This window comes from Betta splendens, chromosome 6, assembly GCF_900634795.4.
Source record: "Betta splendens chromosome 6, fBetSpl5.4, whole genome shotgun sequence".
NCBI lineage: Eukaryota > Metazoa > Chordata > Actinopteri > Anabantiformes > Osphronemidae > Betta > Betta splendens.
The window spans coordinates 640,077-660,669 of NC_040886.2; the positions used below are offsets into that span (position 1 = coordinate 640,077).

At 43.3% G+C, this 20,593-nt stretch overlaps 2 protein-coding genes across 4 annotated transcripts in view; both read right to left on the reverse strand.

Moving 5' to 3' along the window:
• bcar1 (BCAR1 scaffold protein, Cas family member) overlaps positions 1-20,593 on the reverse strand; it is a 56,632-nt gene that overhangs the window by 6,864 nt on the left and 29,175 nt on the right. For both annotated transcript variants that reach the window (XM_029154813.2, XM_029154812.3), the window contains exon 2: positions 12,250-12,954. In XM_029154813.2, coding sequence (XP_029010646.1) covers positions 12,250-12,954 — 705 coding nt within the window. The remainder of the gene's footprint in view (positions 1-12,249; positions 12,955-20,593) is intronic.
• LOC114857898 (calponin homology domain-containing protein DDB_G0272472-like) lies at positions 1,047-12,228 on the reverse strand. Of its 2 annotated transcripts, none has more exons than XM_055509953.1 (2): positions 5,959-12,228; positions 1,047-5,868 (listed from the first exon to the last, which is right to left on the reverse strand). In XM_055509953.1, exon 2 carries the CDS (start codon positions 3,474-3,476, stop codon positions 1,965-1,967), a length of 1,512 nt encoding a protein of 503 aa, XP_055365928.1. In that variant the 5' UTR covers positions 3,477-5,868; positions 5,959-12,228; the 3' UTR covers positions 1,047-1,964. The 2 variants fall into 2 exon arrangements, with proteins under 2 accessions (XP_055365928.1, XP_055365929.1); XM_055509954.1 differs by having other exon boundaries at positions 5,959-12,226.

Below are 20,593 nucleotides of genomic sequence, written 5' to 3' on the forward strand. Positions count from 1 at the left end.
CGTAAGTACTTTTCCCATTTTTTCCCATTAGCTGCAGAGCTGTAGAGGTGAAACGGGAAAACTGTTAATCACGTAAAAACGATCATTAGTCACACCAGAAAAAACAATAAACAATTAATATACAGCCACTTGTCTGTAATTAGATGAAATGTATATATGTGCAAACATATATTCTACAGCTCTGTTAGATGATCTGTTAGAGGATCCAATAGAGTATCTATTAGATCTGTATGTCAGCAAGGCATCAAGTTTCCATACAAGGCGGTTGATCTGCACAAAGTGCAGTTTGCATCGAGAGCAGGTTTACTTGATGTGATGGATTGGAGGCCACAAAAGCACAAATGCAGTTACAGTCAGCAACATTGTAGCAAGGTGAATCCATTAATTGTATCAGATTTGAAGCTGGTACCAGATTATCCACCTTTATGGACACTTTTAATTTTTATGCAGCATTAATACCTGCACACACTGTCCCGCTCGGCGTACTGCGCAGATGCAGACTGCGTTTAAATCAATTAACATATTTATATACATGTAGAGGCGCATCATGGTAGGAGTAGCGATTGATACATCTGTAATTACACAGTTTTCTAGATTCAAACTTATTCCAAGTTTTATTTTTTGTCGGGACTGTCGTAGCGCAGGCGCAAGGTCAGTCCCATGTTTTTTTTTGTTCTGTCCAGCAGAACAGAACAAGGGGGGGTGGTTGTTGTAGGTGCAACCAGCTACTGAAACCAAGCAAATCAGTTAAGCAAACATTTGGTGCAAAATAAATAAACAGAGATGTACCATAGGCAGACACATCAACATTTAAACAACTGCTGTACTGTGGTTTACCTTTTAAATTAATATTAATACCATTAATTGTGTTAAGGTATGTGCATGCACTCATACAAACATATACATATATCATATACATACACATATGCATTGTTATATATAATCTAATAATACTTAATAAAAGCCATGACATACAACATCACAACTTCCATATTCACACATTATTGATATTGGTTATCACTCCCTCCAATGAGACAACGAAGCAGTTCTTTATCATCACAGATGAATTTATTCTTTCCTTCTGAGCACTTGTTGCTCCTTACGTCCGAACAAATCCACCGTCGAACTATGACGTACAGTAAAACATCACATTTTAAAGAGACAAACAGAATTATAAATAAATGCACGACATAAACCAAACACAAAATAAACGTACCTCGCTGGCTGCACACCCCAGAGGGAATGGTTACGAATCATCAAAAATCCCAAAATAAATGCTTAACCTTCAATGCTTAACCTGCCTGCTTGTACCTTCACTTCTCTCCACATGCTTCTCACTCGTGTACCAGCAAAAATGCCCGGCGGAACACAAACTTTGTTCCGGGTCCGCATTAACAATCAAATAATTATAAACACACAATAAATATGCAAATAAAATATAAACATGACTTGACATTTATGTCAGTTAAACTCCCACCAAATCACAATGTTTGGGATTTCACTGAACAATCGAACTTTCACTTAACTCTTGAAGATCATACAGGCATAGCATATACCTAAAAATAAGGTATAACCTTTACTCTTTGGACTAGTTTTATAATGAAGCGTTCTGCTTCTTGTCTTTCTTCAACATTTGTGGCTTCGTTTAGCTTAGATTTCAGTCCTTTAATCTGTTGAGCTAAGCGCTTAAGACTAGCAATACCTTTAATGGCTCTTTTCCAGTCAGAAAACTTTGTCAAAAGATCTAACAATGTCCTGTCTTCCTTTGCACTGGTTTTGAGCAACTGCACCTTTCGGAGTTCTGGATCATTGTCACTGACTTCTTCCACTTTCACTTCACTTGTGGGTAGCTCCCTTTCCCACAAGAAATCTGGGCCAGTGAGCCAGTTTGAAGCAACAAGCTTCAAGCTTGAATTTAACAGTGCTTTCACTGAACTGATCCTGACACTGACTAGCTAAATGCTTCAACCCAAAGTTGGCACACCCAGGTGAGGAGGCTGCCCCGAATGTACCTTCATTCGAAACACTGATGGTGAAGATTCCAGATCATCATCCTCCCACCATAAGAACCTTAAGTAGTCCTGGTCTTCAGTCTTAACATGAAACTGATGAAACATGCGTTCGACGTCACACATGACAGCTATGGGTCCCTTACGAAACCTACAAAGAACTCCCACCAAGTTGTTTGTAAGATCTGGACCTGTAAGAAGATGGTCATTCAGGGAAGTGTCTTGAAACCTTGCAGAGCAATCAAAGACTACTCGTATCTTCCCTGGCTTTTGAGGGTGGTATACACCATGATGAGGTATATACCAGGCTGGTTCGTTGTTCAATTCCTCATCTGTGATCTTTTCTGCCTCACCACGAGCCATGAGGTCTTTCATGAAGTTCTTATAGTCTGTGTGATATTTCTGGTCTCTCTTGAATCTGCGCTTTAAGCATGACAACCGATGAACAGCACATGCTTTATTGCTAGGCAGGTTTGGTCTGTCTTGTTTGAAAGGCAGGGGCATTTCATAATGACCATCATGTTTCTGCATGATTCCCTCCTTCAGCTTGGTCAAAAGGTGGAAATCTTCCTGAGAAAGTATTGCTTCCTCCACATCTCTTTCACTGAAATCAGATTCTAGGATCTTAATTACATTGTCTGGAGTGGTCAATTCCTTGATTTGAGTCTTACACACATAGTGAACTTCACTCTTAAGTTTAGCTGTAGGTGTGGATTCTGGCATCACTCTCTTTACAATGATGCGATGACTTATTCCAATATCATCACCATGGTGCTCGAACGGCGCAACATAGCTCACTATGCTCCAACCTAGGTCAGTCTTCTGTGCAAAAGGTTGGTTTTCTTCTCCACATACAACTTCTCTAGGTAATAATGCTTGTGGGCAATTATAACCTATTAGACCAATTGCACAGTCCTTCTGTGGAGCCATGTGTGCTGCAAGATGTTCCAAGTGCGGCCATGCCTGAGCTGTCTCTGGAGTTGGAATATGAGTCCGATTGGCAGGAATGAACTCCCGAGTATAAGCTGTTGGCACTGTAACTTTCTTAGAGGAGTCTAGTCCTCTTATCTGTAGACCATTGAGTCTTTTACAAACTACAATTGTCCCTTTAGATGACATTGTAGACAATTTTAGTCTGACTTGTTCTGTGTCCATGTTTAGAACATCTGCTACTTCCTCAAGAATAAATGAAGAATCACTCTGTGAATCTAACAGAGCATAAACAAGAACTTCCTTGTTTGGATCCTTTGGTGAAGACACATACACCGGGACTATGGCTGAAGTCTGTACACTGTTACCATCTTGTACAACTCTGTTGGACGTGCTTTCGTTACTGACACTTGGTTGTGCTGATTCTTTAGTGCTAACTCTTCCTTTGAATTGTTCTCTCTTTGCTCCTTGTTCACGGTTTGAGCGATCTTCGTGTAAACACGTGGGGTGACGTTTTGAGCAGACTTCACAGACCATCCGATTGGTACATTTCTTAGATTGATGGCCAATGCTCAAACAGCCGAAGCATAGATTTTCACTTCGAATGAATTTGACTCTGTCAGCAACTGCCTTGTCCAGTAATTTGAAACACTTTTGTACACCATGCCCTACTTTCTCACAGAACAGACAGGTGACTCTGTTTCTCTCACTGGTATTGGTTGTGAATATTTTGGAACCTATGGTCTGGGTTTTAGGAGTTACTTAATGTCTGATTTTTAATCCTCACCTTATCAGATTCAGTCTGCCGTAATGCTTGATAAGATGTAATAGGATTGCAAGCAATACTGGCCTCTAATGAAAGGAATGTCACAAAATAACTGAACTTCGGGAATCTCCCATGCTCCAATTGATATTCTGTGGCCTTTCTGTTCCATCTGGTGCTTAACCAGTCGGGTAATTTAGCTGCCAGCTTCTGGTTCTCAATTCCATCATCAAGGACATTTAGACTTTCATTGTGAGCCATAGCACATTCACAACTGTGCAAGAAGTCCACAAATTTCCTTAACTCAGCACTTTCCTTTGCAGCTACCTTTGGCCATTAATATAATTTGTCTCTGAAAGCCTTTGCAATTACAAATGGATGTCCATATCGTTCACTGAGCAACTTCCAAGCTGCTTCATATGACTCTTCTGAACCAATTAGAAAGTAACCTTCCAAAGCCTCTCGTGCTGCTCCTCCAACATATCTCTGAAGGAAGAAGATCTTCTCTGAGGTTGGAATGTTTTTCTGCTCAATCAGAGTCTCGAAAGATGCCTTCCAATGAACAAACCTAAGTGGATCTCCACAAAAGACGGTAGGTTCTGGAATAGGGAGCCTGTTTGCTGACATAGCCTCAGCCAAAACCTTCACAAGTGCTCCTGTTTCATTTTGTGTTGGACTACTATTAGAGAACACAACTCTTGGTGGTTGTGGTTCTTGCTTAATCTGACTGACAGTCTGCATGACAATAGGAAGTTCTGCGCTATTTGCTGCAAACCCTTAACCTGATCATTCTCGTGTTCATCATAAACCTGAAGTTTTGCCTTGGCTGCATTCAGCCTTTTCAATTCCTCCAAACGCTCAAGTTCTCTTTTTAAGTTTTCTACTGACCTCCTTCTTGCGGCGTTCTCCTCTTGTTGTTTCCTTTGGAGAGCGGATTTTTGTTTCTCCCTTTCTATTCTACGCTCTGTTTCTTCCTTTTCCGCTTGCAGATGACAAGCTAATGCAGCTGCTTCTTGTTCTGCAATGATCAACTTCTCTTCAACCTCAAGCTTTTGTAGTTTTTCTTGATATGACTCTTGCTCAGCCATAATCTTTAAGACAGCTTGTGTGGCTGCATACTCAGCAGCAGCTTCTTGTCTTTTGACTGAAGATGTATCAGAGCGCAAAGAATTAATCTTAGAACGACTTGAAGCAGGTGGTGAAACACTGGATATGGAAGATGCAAATACTGACTTTGCATTAGGCCAAATAATCTGCTCTTCTCTTCCTTGAATTTGCAACTGAGCGTTCTGAACCACTACTTCAGTAATTGATGTACAGTTGTCCATCTTACGACGCATGTCATGAGCTGGACTATCAATTCTTCTGTAGTCATCATAAATATTGTTCAGCTCTGATGCCTCTTTCTGAACGCTGCTAATGTGTTCCTGTAGAATTTCACTGGGATCTTGACTCATTACAGATTTCTTAGCAACCTTGGTCAGAGCTCTCCATCTTTCATAAATACTGTCAAAGCGTAGCAGAAGAACTTCTAGCTTTTCCTTCTGAAGTTCTTTTCCCTTTTCAGTTAATGTTCGAGCTCTTTCACTCCTTCGAGGCTCTTTAGATAGTGTTGTTGGTTGAGGAACATCTGACTGGTCTACCTCTTGCTCTAAACCAGCTAATGCACTCTCAGTGTCTTTGCTTGCCTGAGACATCTTAGAAACTACGTAAAAGTCAAAATAGAATTTACCAGGATTAAATTAGCAGTGTTAAAACAACCGCGAAGAATTAGCAAGTTATGGTTTCTACATATTTCCTTTGCATAAGGTAAACAACACAAATTCACAAACCATACAAAAGGTAACAAGTTGTGGCACTTAATTGAACTTAATTGACCGACCCTTCAATAACAACACTGAACTTCAAAATACTAATATCACGATTACTCTTAAATGTCCAAAGGTAACTTAGATTACAGTCCTTGTCCTTAACGTTTATAACAGCTTATCTGAGATGCTTGTCGACGACGGAGTCTTGCAGGTCCGCTTCGGCTTGTTGCAGACCGAGTTCGACTATCACTCCCTCCAATGAGACAACGAAGCAGTTCTTTATCATCACAGATGAATTTATTCTTTCCTTCTGAGCACTTGTTGCTCCTTACGTCCGAACAAATCCACCGTCGAACTATGACGTACAGTAAAACATCACATTTTAAAGAGACAAACAGAATTATAAATAAATGCACGACATAAACCAAACACAAAATAAACGTACCTCGCTGGCTGCACACCCCAGAGGGAATGGTTACGAATCATCAAAAATCCCAAAATAAATGCTTAACCTTTACTTTCTTGCCTGCTTGTACCTTCACTTCTCTCCACATGCTTCTCACTCGTGTACCAGCAAAAATGCCCGGCGGAACACAAACTTTGTTCCGGGTCCGCATTAACAATCAAATAATTATAAACACACAATAAATATGCAAATAAAATATAAACATGACTTGACATTTATGTCAGTTAAATTGGTAGTGATAAGTATCAGTAATACTTACAGTTGGGTTTAGAAATCGTGTTTATCAGCTCAAGTGTTGAGTGTCCCACTACAAGGTTAGTAAAGCTGTAGCTTAACATTGTTCACCCAAAGGCTGAGGCAGACGTTGGTGCATGAACAATGCCACTTGTGGAAGCCAGGGTGATGTGAGGGGCTCAGCAGAGGAAGGAATCCCAGCAGCCAGGGAGCCCACACACCTTCAGTTCCAGGAGGGCAGGTGTTGCGACCCAAGCCGCCCACACAGAGCCCCCCAGGCAGAGCTGCAGCAGCCACAGAGACAGCACCCGAGGTCAGAGTGGGCCACCGGGGGTCAACTCTGTCCGCCCCATAAGAACCAGGGGCAAACACTCCTCCCAGTGGGAGGGTCTGCCTGAGAGAATGGAGCCCGAGTACCTATGGTCCATAGGGAGCCTGCTAGGACATGCTCCCACGCCCAGAGTGGGGCCCACCCCCAGTCCACCACCCCTACACGAGCAGAGTGGGGCCCATCCCATCGTTCCCATGAGGAACTAAGTATGAGGTGGATGGATCTATTTGGGACATATATAACTCTTGATAAAAGTTTTTAAAGGTATAACTTTTTTTTCATTTTTATTATTGTTATTGAATGAATGATTTGTTTTCCTTTTTTATATTTTAATTGCTTGGCTAAAAATTTACCACATTTGTTACCATGGTCAAAGTTCTCCTGGCGTAACTGATCTATCTGAAACTGACTTTTGCGATCAATTATATTATTTAGATTTTTAGATTTCTTAGGTCTTCTAGGACATCATTGGTTGGAGAGGCAGCATATTTAATCTCTAGAGATTTTATTTTTTGTTCTTATTCTAATTCAAGTAGCATGTCCTTTTTTCTTGTGATGAATATGAAATTATTCTACCACGCATAACTGCCTTCGCAATCTCCCAGACGCAAGGTGAGGTTCCCGGTGTATCGCTGAATTTCATAAAGGTTTTCCATTCTCTCCTGACATAACTGATGAAGTCTTGATCATTGAGTAATGATGTATTAAACCTCCAATTCCTGGTTGATGGTGTGACTGTCTTAATCAACGAAATGGACATTGGTGCATGATCACTGATTGTGATAGAGTGAATATTGGTGTCAGAGACATTTTGTAAGACTGAGTTATTTACTAAAATATAATCTATACCGGAGTGAGAGTGGTCAACTGGCGAGAAGAAGGTGTATTCCCTGGATGTAGGATGAAGAGAACGCCATGTGTCACAGAGACCGTCATCCATGTACTGTTTTAAGGTCTGTACTGATTGCCAGTTCCTGTTGCTCACAGCTTTGCTTAGCCTGTCCAACTCTGGGTTAAATACTAAATTAAAGTCCCCTCCTACTATAAGTTTGGAACCAGAGTGAGCAGACAGTGATGTGAAGTGTCAGACTTGGGCAGGTGTCGGACCCACATGCACGGCACAGAAGCACGATGATGATTAGACACAGGTTTATTTGACAAGGCAGGGTCAGGCGGTCCAGGTCATACACAAAAGGGTTCAGTGAAGTAGTACACAAGGGAGCAGGAAATCTCTAATCCAATATCCAGGCAGGGTTCGTTACACGGGCAGTCTCGGCAAAGGTACAGGCAGTTATAAGACAAACTCACGGTCAGATAATCAGTCACGGTTCTCTCACAGGCAGCGGTACACACGAGGTTCAGGCAGGAAGCAATGGTCAAGGCGATCAGGGTCAAAACAAGAGAAGCTATACAAGAGATGCTGGAAAGAGTACGGAAACTAACAATCTGGCAACTGGAGTCTGTGCGAGGTGGAGGCTATATACTGGTACTGATTACAGATTGCTGACAGGTGTGGATACTGGGAGCCGGTAAGTGACAGCTGACTAAAACAGGAAGTTAACAAAAATAAAACAGGACATGGTGAGACAACAAAACACGGCGTGAAACATGACATGAAGAAGCTGTGAAAGAAAGAGGGGTCGTCAACATTAGGACCATACACATTAGCTGTGCAATGTTCAATGTTTCCTATCAAGATATTAATGATTATATATCTCCCTTCTGGATCTACAATGGTATCATTATGAATAAAGTTAATCTTTTTACTTAACAGGATGGCGACCCCTCTTTGTTTAGAATTGTAACCGGCTAAGTAAGCATGTGGGAACTCTGCTGATGCCAGAGTGTAATCTATAGTTTTGGGAATATGAGTTTCCTGTAGTAAAACAATGTCTGCTTGTAGGGTTTAAATATTTTAAATCGTTTCCCCTTCCTATTGATTCCACGTACATTCCAAGTGACAATCTTCAGTAGTGTCATATCTTACCTGACTGCTGTGGATCACTAGTCTTGTGTGTATGTAGTGTGACAGACTTTAGGTGTGTGGCTGAACATGAGTACTTGTGTATTCTGAGTTGTGTGTTGTCCATGTGTGTGCACATGTTGTGCCTGTGCAGTAGATGTTTGTGTGTGCCTGCTGGATGGATACATGGCTGGCTGACTACGTGGAAAAAGAATGCAGAAGAGAGGGATGTACACAGTGTGGAGTAAAAGTAGGTGGTGGAAAAGGAGTAAAGGAAAGGAAAATTAAAGTGGAAGGAAAGTGAGTGATTAAGCATGATGAGCACTTTGCAAACTGTGGAGTGAGTGACATTAGAATGACAATATACATTTAAATAAAACATCTGTGAGAGAGAACGAGTTTGAACGATACATTATATAATTATATATTATACCATCTGCTAGTACAGCCACAGAGTTGCTTCCCGGTCCCGGTAGAGCTCTCCGTTGATGTACAGTTTGTTGACGCTGATGACAGCTCTGCAGCCTTCTGCCATGAACCTCTTACGGATGGGGAACAGTCGGCGGTGGCGGTCGAGGATCTCCTTGGGGAACTGGTCGTTGACGCTGTAGTCGGTTCCCTTCAGCTGTCTGCCCCGGCTCTTAACCAGTTCCTTCTGCTTAAAGTCATGAAACTTGGCAACGATGGGTCGGGGGCGCTGGCCATCCGGTCGTCTTCCTCCGAGTCGGTGGGAACGGTGAAACGCTATGTTGTCCACTACGTCCGCTGGAAGCTTCATCTGTTGTTTAAGGAAGTTTTAACAGTGGTTCCGCGTTTTCCTCCGCCTGTTCTGGAATCCCCGAGAACACCAGGTTGTCCCTCATGCTGCGGGCCTGCAGATCGATGATGCCTTCTTTTATTTTTTTATTTTCGGCCGCTAGCTGAGCCACATCCTCTGTCAGGGACTGCACCGTCCCTTCAGGGCCTCGTTCTTGGTGGCGAAAGAAACCACCTGCTGCTGGCTAAATTCCAGGGAGTCGCTCTCTATAGACTCCAGGATTTCCATGATGTTTTTATCCGCCGAGCTAGCGTCAATGAAGTCAGACAGACGGGATCTTTTGTTTGGAGCCCTGTCCTTTTTCCCTCGTCGATGATTTTCTGTGTTATTCAGAATGGTAAGATGGTTGATTGTTGTCCGCAGGATGAGGTAGTTATTTATATATATTTATTGGCGGATAGTTTATCGAGCTGTTGTTCACTGCTGGTGTTGCGCGGCCTTGTTGAATTTCTCGCGCTGTTCACGTAGAGTCTTGCGTTCTCGCACAGCATCATGTCCCTCTCACTTACGCCAAGTTTAGTAGGGAATCTACGCAAGTTCTTGCACATCTTGCACACTTTTGGCACCTTTTGGCACATAAAAGTTCTGGGGCTTCATGTACAAAAACATAGATTTCCTACTAAACTTGGCATAAGTAAATCGGTGTAAATCCAGAAAACTGCGTAAGTACAGATGTATCAACCTCTACTAAGTATGAATGTAACCATGTTTTTTTCGTACATCCTAATCAACGCAGAATTGAGTGCATTTGATTGAGTAGCAGACTCCTCCCGTGATACGCCCCTATATTTATATATATTTTATATATTTCATATTGTCTACATAAAGGTAGATGGTGTTTTTATATCGCTGTGTCCAGTCAATGGCTCTGATCAGGTAAACGGGCTCTTGCTGCAAAGTGTGCTTTAATGTTGCCCTGATCACCCACCAGCTGGCATGGGTACACTACCCGACCAGTCTGCAGCTCCCTCTGGTGCCCGCCCCCATGGCTGGCACCCTGTGGTTAGCAGCTGATTGTGGCTGGTGGCGTGGACGCCAATAGCTGTAGTGGACCAATAGCTGTAAAAAGTATGCCAGCCAGGGAGCTACCGTACCTCTACTGTAGATCTTACCCAGGTTTTTGTGCGTAAGTACCCTTCCTACATGAGGCCCCTGGTGAATGCAATTTAATTCAGTTCAGTCGATTTAAAGAGCGCCACAACAACAAATGTCACAGACGCATACAGATCCCACTTAGCAAACTCTTACTTATACAGTAAATCAATATATAATAATATATATTCAAATTTAAACCTGACTCCATGTTTAAAACCATTCAGTCCTGTCAAAGTTACTCTCCTTTTATAAATTCTAATCCAAGCTTTTGAAATGACCATAATTGAAACAGAGTTAGAAAATAATAATAATAATAATAATATCAACAACCAACGTACAAGATGGCTTTTTGCACCTGCTTTTACATTCATATGGAAAACACTTAAACCAAAACCTACTTGACTATACTTCCCTGCACAGACGCATTTATCACAGTTCAACTTGCATGTAGCATTAATGCTCCTGTAACATACTGGTTGAACAGAGCCGCACTCAATCAATTCACTCTGTACTGCACTTCACGCAGTTACAGTACGTGTGGCTCAGATTTAAGGTTTTACTCAGTGTAGCTTTAATTATTTGTAACCAAGCCTCTGAGGTCGTGAAGAATACAAAGAAGTGACTTGCAGTAAACAGTACGGTCACATAAAAAGAGTTTGTGGTGAGGTTGTTTGGAGGAAGCTTGAAATTCCCATCATCGCTGCTGCCGCCTACATTGGCCTCAGCCTGGTGTAAACGTTTAAGGTGCAGTAGACCACAGTGGTGGGCCTGCTTGACTCAGTTCCTTCATTGCATCCAAGCAAACACTGAACTTTTCTCCACATCTCAGTTTCCACTGTGTGTTTTTATAGAGATGTAGGCAAGTAAATAGTACAGTGACAGACGTTTAAACATAAGCAGAATATTTCCATTATGTATTAAGATAATTTATAGACTAATAATTTATAGTATAAATTTTAGCCTATAAAAGACAATACCTATAGACTATATAACTGAGACAATAATAATGAAATGATTAATATGTTTAATATTATCACTTATTATTTTACATTACACATCTAACAAGGCTGCTTTAGCAGGTGCAGGACACTCAACATTCCTATTTACAGTGCCTGCGTGTTCATTTATTATCAGTTAGATCCACACATAGAGGCAGGGAAGCAGCTGGGCCCAACTTCTCCTAATCAATACACACACTCTGAGCTGTGCTTACACATATGGCTTCATTGCCTCCAGAGAAACACACACACAGCCTGTGTTTACTCACCCGACAACACATCACAGCTGAATTATTAACAATCCTCTTCACTCACTGGTTCCACATATGCACCACATGTCAGCATTTCTCCAAACCATGCTTCAATATTCTTCCTCAGTTTGTTTCCAGCTCTATGATGGGAAGCTTGAAAATTCATGAGGCTGCTATGAGATTCCTAAAAAAACTATTGTGTATTTCATGGCTTACTAAAATATGTTCTTTACTGAGCAAAGAAAACGTCCACGAGATTAATTAGTTACTAATCTACTTCAACTCGTCTCAATTCAACTCATCAAACTCAGCTTCTTTGTGCATCAGGTTATATACATTGGAAGCAGAGGTGTCCTTTGTTAACAGTACAGCTTCATCATGATTCCCACTGAACTGATCATAGTCGACTGTGTGACATCAGTGGACGTCCTGTAGATCACTGACAGACCCAGACAACCAATAGACGCATACATACCAGTGACAATAGTAGGAAGTGTGTGTGTGTGTGTGTGTGTGTGTGTGTGTGTGTGTGTGTGTGTGTGTGTGTGTGTGTGTGTGTGTGTGTGTGTGTGTTGTCTTACCTTGCCCGTTGGTTTGTTGCCTCTCTTATCCAGGGAGGGGGGCACCTGGTACACATCCTGCCCAACCCCTGCGCTCACGGCTGGGGTCAGGCCCTGGACTGGTCCTGGTCCTATAGAGGGGGGCACCTGGTAGATGTCCTGCGCAGGCAGCTGGTACTGTCTCTGGGATAGAGCTATAGCTTTGCTGGGGGGTGCTGGCTGGGACTGTTGGGGGGGGGCACCGGGGCCAGCAGGGACTTGGTACATACTCTGGGGACTTGACTTGGGTCCATGGGAGGGGGGCATCATATATACAGAGTCGGAGTTGGGCTGTGCAGGGCTGGGGATGGAGTATGCTTGGTGCATAGACGTATACTGAGCTGAGGAAAGGGGTTTGTTTGCAAATCCAGATGAAGAAGTAGCAACGGTGGATGGCATAGAAGCTGTTGGTTTGGTGTAGATGCTGTGAGACGGGTGCGATGCAGGACAGGAAGCAGCTGGATCTGGGCTGGAAGGCGTGACCTGCTGCTTGTTGTCGTACATGCCGACCAAGATCTTCAGACGGTTGCCGGGGACGATGCCTTGGCGACCGTGAAGGGAGCAGAGCCACCAGCCGTCCAGGCCCTGGGTGTCTCGCTCCAACACTGTCATGATGTCACCTTTGCGAAAGGACAGCTCATCTGGAGACTCTGCCACATTGTCAAACAGCGCCTTGGCCAAAACGTTCTGTGGTAGGCGAAAAAAAACACAAATGTCATTGTACCGTAACAATCAACTGGGTTGAATTTATTACATACTAAATATAACTTGAAAAAAACAAATCCTCAGGTCTGGTAACTGTGTGGGTTGGGGTTGATGAAAAGGCCTGAAGAAAACACAGGAAGACAAAAGTGTCCTTTAGTTTGAGCTGTTGTAGGGACTACAGGCCTATACTGGTGTAGGTAGTGCATAGATGGCTTGGTTAGATCTTCAGGGTTTGGGTTGGAGAAGGAGCTTGGTTATAGATAAAAGAAACCAACATTGACCGTAACCGTGCTTACAGCCTGTAGTAGTACAGAATTAATAGCGATCTAGTCTGAGTACAAAAGCACTGAGCTGTTACTGTTTGACAGAGCTGAACTGAAGCTGTTAATAAAATGAATGGTTATGTGTGACCATAAAACACTGTCACACGGTTTATAGGGAGGTACAAAGTTCATTAACACAGAGGTGTAAGGTACCAACTAGCACAGCATCCACTGCTGGAGCTAAACAGAATGTTAGGGACCACAAAGTAACTCAGAATACTACTACTAGTGTGCTATAAATGTTAATGTGATGAATCAATGCATGTCTTGTTTTGTTCTGATTAAGCATACAAGACAAATTGTGTTACAAACTCCCCCATCAGTTCAGAACCGGCGGGGCTTGACCGGGAACAGGGGACAGGAGAGGAGATGCAGTGGAGCCGGAGGACCGAATTAACGGTCGCTCTGAGCGGGGAGATATACCTCTCACAGAGCTTGGGGACGCTCGTGACAGAGTGGGGAACTACGATGCTACGGCCTACGTGCACACTTGCACACAGCTGCGATCACGTCGCACTACCTAAAACACTTGGTTCTACACTGAAACTTAATGCTCACCTGACTGCATCCGCTGACCGGGTCACAGGGGAAAGGGAAGAGTGAAGACCCCAATTGCACGACCCAACAACAGAAACTGAGGTTAACATTTAATTTATTACACACAAAAGGTACTCACTGTCTTGACGAGTAACGAGTAACATAAGCTTAGAACCTAAACTTAACTAAAAATCACTGCTAACGCAGGAACCACAATGTTTGAATGAGTATTAAATCAAACTACAGACATTGATAATGAAGGCAAACTTCAAGTATTTATCGAACAACACAATCCAAAGGATTGACCCAGAGACTGTTTAGTAATAAGGTTTGTGTGTGTTTCCTGGACTCTATGTGGCTCTAGGCTGCTGTGACACAGATGTAATGACATTGTGACTCTCTCTCTGGCTTTGTGTAGTCTGTAGTACAGTATAATATGCTGTACACACGCTCCAGAACACCAGCTTGGCTTTGTGTGAGAGCTGCTGCTGCTGCTGCTGCCGCTGCTGCTGATGATAATAATGATAAAGACTGTTCTCTGTCTCAAGGATAAAGCAAGAGGCCCACAGACACGATTACAAGGACATGAGAGGACAGTATTAGATGGATAATTACCCATTGGACACAGAGAAATCCCCTCTTTAGCACGTTGCAGTATCCAGAGAAACAGGAAGTTCACAGACGATGACTCATGCACCGTCCATGCACATTGTACAATGAGTCACTGACTTGTCCTTCACTATCAGAAGGTTCTCATCTTATGTTGATGCGGTGCCTCTGAATACTTTCACTTTAATTGTAGTTCAATAAGGTTTTTTGCTAATCACTGGTGTGACGTTGAACTTGAACGTTGAGCCCAAAACAAACAACAATGAAGAAACCAAACAAACTGTGACTTATAACTGACCTGAACTGACTTCAAATCCATATAATATGAATAAATTGAATAACTTTAACTCAGACATTCACTCAAATGTCATAACTACCAAACACGCTCAGACCCAGACAGAAAAACAAAAGGGAATTGCATAAAACAATATGATGATAATTATTAACATAAAATAGCTGGTTACTAAAAAAATGAGGTATAAGATAAGAAATAAGTAAATGTGACGCCGGGTGGGTTTTGTTATTCCTCACTCCTTGTAGGCTGGGCTTGGAGTGCCAGATCAGGTGTAGCGTATTTTGGTAAATTGTGAATGGTATTCAACACCTCATTTTTAGGCTTCCTGCTACAGCCTGGTCGTCTGACTATGGACCCAGCCAAAGTGGCAACAGTGGCTGAGTGGCCTGAACCCAAGAACCGCAAGCAGCTTAACGCCTTCTGGGGTTCGCAAACTTTTATCAGAGGTTTATCCGAGGTTTCAATAATGCACTCACATTCACTAAGACTCGGTTCTCGTGGTCTTAGGAGGCGCGGTCAGCCTTCCATAAACTGAGAGTACTGTTCACTTCTGCTCCCATCCTGTGTCTGCTGGATCCTCACTGTCAGTTCATCACGGAGGTAGACGCGTCTAGCTCGGTCCTGTGCCAGCAGCAGAGCAGCGATGGGAAGGTTCACCCATGTGCCTTTTAGAGAGATAACGATGTGGGCAACTGGGAACTGTTAGCAGTAAAGTTAGCACTTCAGTGAAGAGTGGCGCCACTGGTCACAGGAGACTGCCTGCCGCCTAAATGCCCAACAGTCTCGCTGAGCTTTGTTTTTTGCTTGTTTTAACTTTACTTTGTCCTACAGACCAGGTGCCCAGAACGTTAAGCCGGACGCTCTTTCCCGTCAATTTGAAGACTTATCGGACTCAGATCTTGCTCTTAAAGAGGACACCATCCTGCCGCGAATGGTGGTCGGTGTCATACGCTGAGATCTCGAGGAGCGCGTCCGGACATTTCGGCACTCCCAGCCGATAACTACAGGGGCTCCGGACTGTTTTCTATTTGTGCCAGTGTGTCTCTGCTGGCAGGCAAGAGTGGGGGCACGACTCTTGCTTGACCTGTCATCCTGGTATTTCCCGGACTCTTGCTCTCATTGCTCAACGATTGGGGCCTGCAAGGTTTGTGCCTGCAATACGACCCCACACTGGCCACCGGCCGGCCTGCTGCGCCACCCTACCCGTGCCTTTGCGGCCTTGGTCGCACATAGCTCTGGACTTTATTACGGGATTACTGGTATCAGGGGGCAATTCAACCATTTTGACTATTGTTGTTTTTCTAAAACGATTTTTGTCATCCCGCTTGCAAAGTTGCCTACTGCTAAGGAGACAGCGCTTTTATTAGTGGACCATGTGTTTAAGATGCACGTGTTTCACCAAGGACATTCTCTCAGACCGGGGGCCCCAATTTGTATCAGCAGTATGGTCGGAGTTTTGTGCTGCTTTTATGTGTTCTCTCTCTCCTCAGGGTTTCACCCGCAGACGGATGGTCAGACGGAGTTGATAAGGTCGTAACTCTAAACCTCATTGGATCGTTGTTATGTTGCATGTGTCTCCAACTTGTGGAAAATACACACATCAGCATCACATTTGTTTTGTCATCAAAACATCGCATTAGCGACAGGTCGTTTGAGAGACAAGTAATTTACAGATGCAGTAAGTTACAGACTTTGTGTCATAGGTGACACAAAGATCAAATAGAGTCTGTGCCTGGCAAACACTACAGACATAGTCAGTAAAATGCTCCTCCTGCTTACAGTATAATCAGGCTTAACGGCAGTAGTAAAAATCCCCAGTTTGAATCCAACATCTCTGTCTGCTTATCAGTATGAGAGAGTCAGACTCTGTCCATGAGCTCTGGAACGTTAAACTAATGCACTAATTGCATTACACAGACAAAGACAATTCCCACAACAGGACGTTACCACAGCAGCTTCAGCCAGGCAAGCCAGCTGCCACCATGCAGCTCCAGGACCGATAGAAGAGCACAGGACCAGAGGAGACAATGATATAAATACATACACACTCAATCAAGCCATAGTCATCAGACTAGTGTCCTGCACCCTCATGTGCATAAAACTATATAATTATAGTCTGAATAAAAAAATATTATTAGACCTGGGGTTGTGAATAGACAGCACTGCATGTCAGCGTAAGGAGCAGCCTCTAATCATCATGTGTTTGATGTTTTCAGGGTGAGGTCGGAGACCAAAGACATTCACCTGACCATAGGCGCTGAACAACACCTTTGCCAATTAACCTTAACATATGCAACCATTATAAATGCAGTAGGTAAATAATCACTAATGCACCAAAGCTTGAAAATAAATGAACCACTGCCATTTGATGAATACAGCAAAATAGTGAACTATGAATAACTGAGTCTAACAAGTTGTAGCTATAGTTATATGTTAAAACCACCTATAATCCACAGTGTTTGTAATGCCAATGATTAAACCTGTTTACATGGATAAAAGCTTTATATTCACCAACTGCATCTGCCTGAAGGAGACGAGAAACAGAGGCCTGTTCACTGAAGAGAGTGTAATGTGAACAGCTGGTGGAGCGAGCTCTTCTGTGTCTGTGTGGTTTAATGTCCTAATGTGTCCTGCCACCTAGTTGACCCCTGCTTGTGTGTGTGTGCGTGTGTGTGTGTCCTTGCGGTTACATCGGAGTGGGGCCCAAAATCCTTTTTTCTACCAAAGTGGGGCCCTATGGTCACTTTAAAGGATTTTTGAGGGTCAAGATGTGATTTCAGGGCCGAGGTTAGAATTGAGTTTTGGTTCGGATTAGAGCAAAGGTTAGACGTCTGCCTTTATTTGTGATGGTCAAGGTAAGGGGCTAGGGAGGCATTATGTCAATGGTGAGTCCCCACGTAGATGACAAACACAACTGTGTGTGTGTGTGTGTGTGTGTGTGTGTGTGTGTGTGTGTGTGTGTAAAAGCGTAATTTGCTACAGTATCAAGGTGAGGATATTTTGACAAAGTAAGGACATTTTGGCCGGTCCTCATTTCTTTGAAGGCCTGTTTGAGGGTTAAAATGTGATTTTAGATTTTAGAATTGAGTTTTGGTTCAGATTAGAGCAAGGGTTAGATGTCTGCCTTTAGTTGTGATGGTTAGGGTGAGGGGCTATGGGAGGCATTGTGTCAATGGTGGGGCCCCCACTTTTTTAGCACCGCAAGGCTGTGTGTGTGTGTGTGTTTGCTCCTCCAGGCTCTGCGTTATCAGCGTTAGTAGTCTGGATTTAGGCAGAGTAACCATCCGAGGACTGACTGATGAGATGGAGAGGCGTGAGTCAGGATGAGCTGTGGGGAACACCCTTCCTGGTCTAATTAGACAAAATCAAAGTACATTGTCAGTACATCAAGCATCAACAGAGGCCTGTGTTTGTGGCAGGAAGGCCTTGGGTTAATTTTGGATCAGATCACCATGGAACCTGCCACAGATTTGTGTCAAAGGTCAGTGAAATCCTGTTCCTGGACACAAGCTATAGGACATTACGTCCACCCCTGTGTGACTCTAATCATATGTAAACACTATGCTCAGCTCCTGAAGGATGACGTGTGTTGGTACTGTAACTGTATATTTGATACCACACACAAACACGGTGTATGACAAGGCACAAGCACAGCAAAGACACAAAACAGTGGTTAAAGGAAAACTTCACAGATTTTCAATGGGGACTGACCCAAACGATGGAAGGTACTATTTAAGAATGAAGGGACGCTCAGATTCCTCCATATTTATTAAGAAGAAATTATAATTTATTCCTCTGCAAAGCTCTCCGGGGACTGATTGCCATGTGCTCAGACTACAACTAATGCTTCCTGTTTTTTTCTGTACCTGCCCCAGCGACAGTCGGGCTGAGAGGGGCAGAGCTAAACGACAGGTTGGTCCAATCATTGCAGCTCAGGTGATTCATCAGAGTGCAATGCATTCTAGGTGTTGTGGGGTATGACTATTTTCAGCCACAACACATATTACTTCCATTTTCCCTGTTTTCTCTGGACATAGACCATCAATGTTGTTGGACATATTTGCTGATAAAATGTAAAATATTTCAGCAAAGTATTGCTTTAAGAGGCAGATCCCTCGGGGGAACCAGTGAATATCTCCTAACAAAGTCATTATCAGGTCATGCCTGACTTCTTCTGTCCTCAGATTTTAGGCCTAGTTCTGCCTCAAACACATTTGATGTGATTTACTGGGATATCCTCTGTTTTTGTGTTTCTGTGTATCACGCTGCTGTAACTTAGGCAAGTTGCAGCCTGTTTCCCACGTCTCTCACACACACCTCCTCTACAGATAGACTATATCGCCCACACACAAACACCAAAGGCCTCTATTACTTCACATTCCAGTAGTGTCACAACACACAGACACAAACTACCAGGTAAAGCAGCACAATCACATTTCTCCTCTGACTCTTTGTTCATTTTTCTCCCACACTGCGTTTACTTCATACGTCTCTTCCCCCTTCAGTCCCTTCCTGACCCCCACCCCTGTCTTCCTGCTTTGGCATGTCAGGCTACACTTGAGAAATACTTGTGAGTGGATGGCTAATTCGCACAACAGCAGAAGGATCCTCTGCCCCGTGAAGCTTGTAGGGACTGAACGGACCTGCCACTGACACATTTACACCCCTTAAGCACGAGAAGCTTCCATATATGTATTAATGAGTCATCAGACAATGTGTGATGGGAGTTGACTCATTCCAAAAGGCCTAATAACTGCTTTTATGTTGCTTCTGGTTGTGACAATTCCTTTGGAAACTTCAACTCCCTATAAACACTGCATTTTAACTTTTAAATATGCACAGTGTAATTAAATGAATACTTTTTACATATTTTATGCAACAGCAAAAACAACAACAACAACTAAAAATGTGTGTTTCCTAAACAGCTCCAGCCTTTTGCTCCCTCTTAATTCTAGGTAGCGCTGCTGCTCTAGCTGTAGAAATCCTGCTCCCAGGCCATGACTCACAGCAACAACAGCACAGATTGTGTAGCCTCAGGCAGCAAAGGCCGTGTAGGTGTGGCCTGGCCCGAATGTTGCTTAATCTATTGTTGACAGAAAGTTCTGCTTGGGACGTCTGACACGCGCATACAGTAGTATTTTCTTATTACTTACTAGGGTTTGTCATTTGTGCTGAAGCACATCTCTCTCAGTGCATTTAAGCAGGTCTGAAGCTGCCACTTTGTTTTTCTGGCTCAGCGCTATATCCAGTACAACAACTGTAATAGCCCTGAGTGGAAAGCAGTGCTGACATCGGCCCCAACCTTCAAGGCTACAAACATGACATGGTTACAAAGGACGTTAACGCAACACAGCAGCAGCAGCACACATCAATGGATTCCATTCAGCCTTTGCATTAGCTCCAGCATCTACACCGCCAGGATATTTCCTTTAAGGCTTCGCTGTAGTCACAAGCAGGTAATACCTGACAAAATGGCTGCTGGTTAAGGCTGTAACCAAAGAACAGATGCATGTCCTCAGCACAGCTCACGTCTGTGTTTAAGTGCCTTACTAACCTGCACTTACAACCTGCTGACTCGCCCTGTGTTCAGCGTGTAACAGCTAGATCACAGATCACACTAGTGGTGCAGAGCTGAAACTGTTACAAGGCACAAAGTGACAGACAAAGCTGCACTGCATAAGCCTGTTTGCTGCACCGTGAGCTCAAGGCTATAAGATGGACTTCTCACAATAGTTCTGGGACCTTAGCAACACGCTAAACAACAAAGGACGAGGCAGATCAAGCAGAATGATGATTGTTACGCAATAATAACCACGCTAAGGTGAAGAGAAGGCAGCAGAGACAGCACAGGTGGAAG